Source organism: Brachyhypopomus gauderio, unplaced genomic scaffold (assembly GCF_052324685.1).
Source record: "Brachyhypopomus gauderio isolate BG-103 unplaced genomic scaffold, BGAUD_0.2 sc76, whole genome shotgun sequence".
Taxonomy (NCBI): Eukaryota; Metazoa; Chordata; class Actinopteri; order Gymnotiformes; family Hypopomidae; genus Brachyhypopomus; species Brachyhypopomus gauderio.
Genome location: NW_027506897.1, coordinates 1,247,914 through 1,256,953, shown reverse-complemented (window position 1 = coordinate 1,256,953; position 9,040 = coordinate 1,247,914). Strand labels below are relative to the sequence as shown.

General features: G+C 45.4%; 1 protein-coding gene across 1 annotated transcript; it reads right to left on the bottom strand.

Moving 5' to 3' along the window:
* Positions 1 to 274: 274 nt before the first annotated feature.
* ptp4a3b (protein tyrosine phosphatase 4A3b) lies at positions 275 to 8,279 on the bottom strand. The gene is made up of 6 exons (XM_076990526.1): positions 8,107 to 8,279; positions 6,916 to 7,485; positions 6,594 to 6,686; positions 2,865 to 2,995; positions 1,659 to 1,733; positions 275 to 1,441 (listed from the first exon to the last, which is right to left on the bottom strand). Exons 2-6 carry the CDS (start codon positions 7,009 to 7,011, stop codon positions 1,324 to 1,326), a joined length of 513 nt encoding a protein of 170 aa, XP_076846641.1. The 5' UTR covers positions 7,012 to 7,485; positions 8,107 to 8,279; the 3' UTR covers positions 275 to 1,323.
* Positions 8,280 to 9,040: the final 761 nt, after the last annotated feature.

The window sequence follows — 9,040 nt, the reverse complement described above, 5'->3', positions numbered from 1 at the left end:
TTTCTTTCAGAGACAGCACACACACAACACTTGTAACATTTTGGGCCTGGCAGAATAAAATGCTATACATTAATTACTTTAATTTATTCTATTCAAGTACCAAGTTCTCCCCAAAACATCAGATATATTGAGGGAATAGGTTTAGTGATGACAAGTCTGCTGTTTCTGCCAGTGTTAGCCAGGAGATTGAAAATCCAGTCAGATTATAAATCAGTCAGAATAAAATTCAACCATAATGATTTGTTCTCAAAACAAGAGCATCAACTACAATGAGTCACATTTTTTAAAATTACTTTATTAGCTTCACTGACTGTGAAAAATCGGATGTGATTTTAATTTATAAGGCAGGAAAATGTGACAATGTATTTCTTATTTCATGACAAAGTTCCAGGACGTATGTCATATGTCAGTCCCTGGATCACAGTGTGGCCATCACTCAGCCCAGTAAACCAGGGCATTCTACATATCTGGATTCCACAAGTCCTTCCCAATTCCATGACAGCACAACCCTTGGAGAAATCGGGTGAGGAGAAATCGGAAGTTTTCCTACTTCACAACGTGAAAAACGCAAGTGAGTAAAGCCAGAGGCAGCTCTGACACAATTTCTAACTGGGTTGTTGGTAAGAGATTATCATCTCAATTTTGCTGAAGTGTGGGAAGCCGTCAACCTCACGGTCATACACATCAACCGGCCAGGCTAGAGGTTCAGTACTGCAGCCGGAGTAGTTTAGACCACAATGTACAAAAATATAGCTCTAGTAAAAATCACCCACTAGCTCTCACAATGAAAGTATTTTCTGTCAGTCCGCATTTCTCTGGGGTCCAGAAGAGGCAGATGGACTTGTGAACCACAACTGCAGAGACACGCTGGGCTGTACTGACACTGGACGTCTTACATCATTCTTAAGAAGATACAAACGTAGACAAATAGTCATTTTCCATAATCTCACTCATGTTAGCTCTGCCAAAGTGAGCTAAGGTCGGTGGCTAGATATGGTAAACAGTGCGATGGCATTGAACATCTTTGGAGTGTGTGCTGCTGGCATTGCTGGTTATGAATATTTTGTGTGTGTGTGTGTGTGTGTGTGTGTGTGTGCGTGTCTGCAATGCCATCTGTGAAAACACTTGGGATAGACGCGTGAAGACAAAATTTGAGAGGCTCGTCTTTCACAACCCTGAGCTTACAATGCCCCATCCAGCATGGGGTCTCACAAATAGTAAAGGGTAAAGAGACATGTCAATGCATTGGGTTTGCGGCAATAGTCCGATTTACTCCACAAACCGTTGACTAATTCCTTCATTGGCCGGCTGGCTAAGACGTGGTCACATGAGGCAGCACTTGGTCTTGTGGTTGTGTGGGTCTTTAAAGCGCAGTCTCTGTTTGGGCCTGTATTTCTCCAGGTAGGTCAGCTGCTTGCTGTTGATGGCACCCCGGCGTTTCCTATCAAACCACACAAGGGCCAAATCAGCCACTCTGTAAAACAAGCAGCTTCTCCCTGTTCATTTGTGTCAGGAGGTGATGGGAGGAGCTGATATTAGATCAGACTCCATTCTGTGGTTGTTTAGAGTGGTGGATACAGCACAGGTGTTTCTGATGAGGTTAGATCCATAACCTATCACATGACTATGTTTATACTTATGTTTATGATCACACTCACTGTCTTATGAACTGGACGGCGTCTTCATACTTCATTCCACTCTCGATCAGCGCTAGAGCCACTAGCACAGGAGCGCTGAAACACACACACACACACGACTGAATCACTGCAACACACACACGGCTGAATTCAAGGACACAAAGTAAGTCAAATTCAGGGGAAACAGAGCAGTGCAAACAAGCCAGTGTGTCCTGATAAACAGGCACAGAACAGTTCCAGGGAGAGGGTTTCTCTGCACTCGCCCTGTCAGAGCAACACTGCCACCTAGTGCACGGGACAGGTAGCTGGAGTTGTGCACAGCTGCCAGCAACGATACAAGTGGCCGTAATGTAGTGTGCCAACGTAGAGATCGCTCATGATGGAAAAGAGAAGTGATGGAGTTAAAAACCATGACCCAGATCTGTCACGTGATGACAACAGAAGAAAAATGTCTTATTTTGTTAAATCACATTTATAGTGATCACTGTGTTTGTTTGTGTTCTTGTTCTAGGAACTGTAGTTCCAAGTGTTTTAAAGAAATCTACTTTTACCATTCTGCCCCAACCCCTGACTGCTTTGAAGTATCCAGTGAATACCAACTGATACCCTGAAGGCCTCATACACATCCATAGCAAAACAAACTTGACTGACTTAAACAAACATTGGCTCCCTGACAAGATGTTCAGAGGCTCCCACAGGCCAGCAAACGACGTCAACCAGGCTGGTGCATCAGCCACCCACCAAAGAGAGAGAGAAAGAAGAAGGAAAACGAGAGAAAGAGAGAGAAAGAGACAGAGAGAGAGAGAGAGAGAGTGAATGACAGAGAGAGAGAGACAGAGAGAAAGACAGAGAGAGAGAGTGAGAGAGAGACAGAGAGAAAGACAGAGAGAGAGAGTGAGAGAGAGACAGAGAAAAAGACAGATAGAGAGAGAGAGAGAGAGAGAGAGAGTGAGAAAGACAGAGAGAGAGAGAGAGAGACAGAATGAGAGAGAGAGAATGACAGGCAGAGCTACCATCAACTTTCCAGCCCTACAAATATTCAGCTGGACAGAGTGGCCGTCTGCTCTGACCATTTAAACATTGTTGCTTAGTTACCGGCCAGGTGCCTTTCACAAGCACATAACTACCAGGAGCGTGATGACCTGGGGCAGTGTGCGTGTGCGCAGGGATTCAGAGGAGATGTGTTTAAAGGACAAACTGTTGATTTTGCCAACTGGGTCCACTCACCGGCCCAGTCCGGCAACACAGTGCACAGCCACACAGCTGCCTGGATCCTCGCTGAACTTATTCTTCAAGAGTGAAAACCAGTCATCCACGATCTTAGTGGGAGGGGGGGCGCCATCATCAAAAGGCCAGTCCTGATGTAAGAGTGAAGGAGGGAGAAAGAGGGGGGGGGGATGGAGGGAGGGAGAGAGAGAGGGATTGAGTAGGCTTGGTAGTCTCTGTTAAGACGTGTTATTGATAACATAGAAAGCTAGAAAGAGCTAGAAAGCTCTGGCACCAGTATTTTCTGATTTTGGAGATGTCTATGTGTTTGTGTGTGTGTGTGTGTGTGTGTGTGTGTGTGTGTGTGTGTGTGTGTTTGTGTGTGTGTGTGTGTGTGTGTGTGTGTGTGTGTGTGTGTTCATTTCCACAGTCCGAGCAGTTGGACCTTGCTGCCTACAGGAAGAACTTCTGTCCTACACCTCAACACTTCCACAGCTGAACTGCTCCACTAGTGAAGAGCCTGGTGCCTCCGGTGTGGTCATAAACCTGTGGGTCTCACTTTAACCAGCACCATCAGAAACGAGCCCACAGCACTCAAACGCAAGACCCGTCATCAGATACATCACTGTAATACCTCACAAAGGGGGGGGGAAGTGATTCATTAGACATATTAACCTGATATTGACTGCAGGTGCAATTATAGTAATTCAAGACTCAAGACGTTAAGGTGATTGTCTCAAACTCAAGAATTTCCCTCTGGGATCAATAAATAAATAAATAGATATATAAATAAATAAATAATGTATGTATGTATCCATCTATCTAGTAGATCTAGATACATTACAAGTGCATTCTGAGCTCAAAACAGGTAGTATTTTAAACTTTATATGTGGTATATGGCATAAGATGGATTTTTGTTGTGATTTTGTGTATATTTGTGATCTGTAAAGCCATGTCAAAGATGAATTTCTGTCTTCAGACAGACAATAAAGACTTCTTATTCTTATTCTATTCTTCTATTTTTACAGTGCATTGCTGTCTCACTGTTGTTATCTCAATAATAAAAGCACAGCAGAACAGAATCACCTTAACTTTGCACTTCTATGCCAAGACATCTAAAGGTTTGGTACCTTCTAAAACAGACAATCGATTTCATCCAGCAATTTTAAATGTATGTTACTTTAATACATGTAAGAGGGTCATTGTAAACAGGTCCTAACCACTCTGCTCTTTGGGTTAGACTCTCGTTACAGCCCGCACCCCCTGCCGCGTTTGTCCATAGTAAGATATTAATTCCAGGACCTCCATGAGTTCTGTGAGCTCCAGGAAAGCGTGAGTCTCCAGTCCAGCTCACCAAGCTAATTGTAGCAAAGGCCTCAGCGTTTTCCTTGAACTGCACACCTGCTATTCCTTCAGAAACTCGACTCTCCTGTTGGAGAACGAGGAGCCTTCAGCACCTGCTTCCCGTCAACAAACACGTCCGTTTTAAAACACGCAGAGACTCAAGTCACGCCTCTTTTCAACAGGATTACTCTGCTTGCTTTTGTCAGCTTGGACCGACTATATCACTGGGACATGAGGGAATGAGCAGATAGCGAGACGTTAACTCCAAGTTCCTGTCATAGACGGCATTACAACCATAAGTTATTAACAGCTGGAGTGTGAAGGACCCCTGGTGATATTTTACACCCACAGTACATTAGCGCTCATCACTACGTGTCTGGTAGTATTTTTATTTAAACACAGAGAACCTCCAGTGGGTTTTTTACTGGCAACCGTGTTTGTTGTTTGTAAGTGTTTCCCAGACTTGAGTACTGGTGTAGTACCTGGCACACGATCAACCACAAAACCAGACAACAGAGCTATTCTGAGAACTTGATGCCCCTTGTTGAACCAACACAATCAGTATGCCAACACCTCTGACTCCAGATAACCTCAGTTCTCACACACACAACTACCCTGAAGCGCTGACCTGATTTGACCATGTGACCAACACCTGCAACTCCTCTGAAGTCTGCAAAATGGAGGGGAAATACCAGCCCCAATGGAGGAGATGAGGAAACTCTTCCATAGTATACCATAGTACTGTATATCATAGTATTCCATAGTATACCATAGTACTGTATATCATAGCATTCTATAGTACTGTATATCATAGTATACCATAGTACTGTATATCATAGTATTCTATAGTACTGTATATCATAGTATACCATAGTATACCATAGTACTGTATATCATAGTATTCTATAGTACTGTATATCATAGTATACCATAGTACTGTATATCATAGTATTCTATAGTACTGTATATCATAGTATACCATAGTATTCCATAGTACTGTATATCATAGTATTCTATAGTACTGTATATCATAGTATACCATAGTATTCCATAGTACTGTATATCATAGTATTCTATAGTACTGTATATCATAGTATACCATAGTATACCATAGTACTGTATATCATAGTATTCTATAGTACTGTATATCATAGTATACCACAGTATACCATAGTACTGTATATCATAGTATTCTATAGTACTGTATATCATAGTATACCACAGTATACCATAGTACTGTATATCATAGTATTCTATAGTACTGTATATCATAGTATACCATAGTATTCCATAGTACTGTATATCATAGTATTCTATAGTACTGTATACCATAGTATACCATAGTATGGACTGAGGGGAATTCCAGGTCTGATAACGCCTGCCACTTTCTTCATAATTTGATAACGTGAGGTCTTGTACCCGTGTAAGTGGAACATGAAGGCTGAACGTAGAGACATCATGTCAACACGACACAGGCACACAGTTAAACAGTAGCACAGGTCATTTAGCAACAAGATGACTACGGATCCATCACATTATCAAAACTCCTGACAAAAAAATTGCCTCAGATTGTCTAGGAACATAAACAGTTCTCAATAGGAAGAGCATTAAAGTGCATTTTAGGGTCTCTATAAAAAGCGTCGTCTAGATTTAGTGCCCTGCTAATGGTCCGGAGGCACTGGTTGTGTTACATAACCCTGTCTGCTGTGCTGCGTGCCTCACATGCACTGGGCTACCCCCCCACTGCACCCCCCCCCCCCCATTTAAAGGGTTACAGTAAATCCTGAAACACAGCCAAACTGGGGGAGTCCAAATCAAGTGAACTGCAGTTGTGGAACTATAAGCTAAGAATGGGGGAGGGGAAGATGAAGGGATGAAGGAAAGAAACCAAAAAGAAAGAGGAGTTTGGAAGAATAGAAGCCTTGATGTTGGGAGGAGGTGTAGAAATACAGCAACACCCCTTTCAAGAGCTGCAGAGATTCGCAGACGTCTTTGCACTCTTTGCTTCACCAAACATCTTTCACTCTCATACGTGTTCCTGGAGACAGAGGGGTTCAGCACTACTGCACCCTTCAGGATATGTAAATGCAGGTGGAGAATAAACTATATAATTCTCTCTGAGGACAGAACCACGATGCTCCACAGGTCACCACAGATATCTGCTGGGCTTGTGAGAGCTACACGCACACAGTGAGCGTTTTGCACGTGAGAAAGCGCGTGAGAATGCGCGTGAGAATGCGCGTGAGAAAGCGCGTGAGAATGCGCGTGAGAAAGCGCGTGAGAAAGCGCGTGAGAAAGCGCGTCAGCACGTGAAAAAGCACCTGAGAAAGCGCGTGAGCACGTGAGAAAGCGCGTGAGAAAGTGCATGAGCACGTGAGAAAGCGCGTGAGAAGGCACGGCACTCACCATGACTGTGATGCCATCCCTCTCCAGCGGTGTCTTCTCGTACGTCACGTCACAGACCCGCACCACGGTCGTAACACCGTACTTCTTCAGATCCTACAAGAGTAAGACACACAGGCAACACCAGTTAAACCTTGACGCTTACACACTGCAAGATCAGCACAGTGAGTTTATGTGATAGGAGACACGACAGCTCAAATATTTTAATTATACTTTTAGAAAGGAGAGTCAGTCGGCATGTTGTGCGAGTGCTGTTGGTGTGGCGGTGTGTGATCCTGATAATGGACCGTGCTGACAGCACTGAGAGAGCAGAATCAGTCCTCACCTCAATGAATGTGCTCAGAGTGGCGTTGGTTGGGTTGTGTGTGATCAGGAAGCGCATGTTTTTGTAGCAGAGCTCAACAGGGGCCGGTCGGTTCATCTTGGCCGGGCCAAGGAGCCAGCCACGCTGTAGGCCCGGCCAGTGTAATCCGGGTAAACAGACCTCTAAACGCACCCACCGACGATACCACAGTAACTCCCTCTATCACAGAGCCACTATAACTGTGCTCTCAGCACAGGGCCTGAGTGGACTGCTGGGTCTCCTGTCTCAGAATAACCACAAATGGGGGGGGGGGACTGGTTCAGTGGGGGCTGCTGGAAACAGGGAACATCAGACGTGGGGTGAATGGGGCTACTGGCGGCGTAGAGGACTGTCCGATAGCCCTGGACCGCAGCGCCAGTTAACCCATCTGAGAGGTGGGGTGGACAGTCAGCAGGGGGTGGTTCCTCTGGGCCTTCAGGCCTCAGACGCAGGTGGAGACACCTAGGATCGGACACGGAGATGTTGGGCGTGGCAGTAGTCACCACTACTCTGGAAGAACTCCATCAACGAGTGAGAGGATGAAGAGCAGACCTGAGAGAGAGAGAGAAGGGGGGAGAGAGAGAGAGAAGGAGAGAGAAAAAAAGGGGGAGAAAAAGTGAGAGAGGGAGAGAGAGAGAAAGAGAGAAGGGGGAGAAAGAGGGAGAGAGAGAGTGAGAGAAGGGGGAGAAAGAGTGAGAGAGGGAGAGAGAGGGAGAGAAGGAGAGAGAGAGAGAGAGAGAGAGACAGAGAAGGGGAGAGAGAGAGAGAGAGAAGGGGGGAGAGGGAGAGAGAGAGGAGGGAGAGAGGGAGAGGTGTTACCTACGTCAACCCCATGGTACACTTAACAACACTTGACCTAAAGACACAAACATGACAGAATTTCCCTCACACACATCTAATCACTGCAATACTCACACGCTGAAACTTTTTTAGTTTGCTTCTGATAAAGTGAAGTTATTAATTCTACTATTTAAAACATAATAACAGATCCTCCTAGCAATACGACAGCCGGAACAAAACATGTCCAACATGTTACAGGTTTGTAAAGCCCCGTCTATGGACTAAGAGGCTACAGCTCACGCGTTTAATCTCCGGTGGGTAGAGACAGACACTCAGCACACCGAACTAGGAGAAGAACCGGGGCGCAGACACGGCGGAGCGGGCGGCGGTTACCTCGGCGTCGGTGCGCGTTCCGTGTGCGGTGAAGCGCGCGACTCCGGTGCGCACGGCACAGACTACACGAGCGCGCGCGTCTCCGGTAAGAACGGGCTCTGCTCTGAACCGGTTCAAGCTGCCCCGGTCTGCCATACGACACTGACAGCACGCGCCGCTAATGGCACTAACAAATGCACTCTTAATGCTCTTAGGAGGAGTGAAAACCTGACCCCTCCCTCTCTCCCTCTCTCTCCCTCTCCCTCTCTCTCTCCCTCTCTCTCTCTCCCCCTCTCTCTCTCTCTCCCTCTCCCTCCCTCTCCCTCCCTCTCTCTCTTCCCTCTCTCTCTCTCTTCCCTCTCTCTCTCTCTCTCTCTCTCTCTCTCTCCGACCAGTCACAAAAATAGCACGACCAATCAAACCGTGGCAGCACTGTGGGATTAGACACAGACTGCATGTCAGTCACGTCGGTGGGCTTTGCTAAGATAATAATATATTAGTTATCAGAGCCCAGTGGAGTAGATGAGAGGGGGATAAACCCCGAGGTCTTGTGTAAGACTCTAAACGAGTGTGGGACCTCACATCATCATCAGAAATGTCTGAGCGGATGTTAGACGTGATGAGACCAATCTCATTTCTCCACAGATGTTTGCCACACTCCCTTCATAACTGGCACCCCAGGCCTTTTATAAACCAACACAAAATAACTTCTAGCATATCACACCAACATGTCTTAATAAACGTTCTGCAGAATGTTTGCTAAAACAAGACAAGTTTACAAGTCATATAGAGTTGAGTGAGAAATATCTGAATAACAGTAATTACTCCTGAAACCTTTTATTTTTTTTGTATTTGCTTTCTGTTTGACCAAATCTAAACGACTTGGAGATTTCTGTGACAAAGGTCAACAGGCAAAGGTTCGCCTGACTAACACGGACTTATTACAATTACTTCA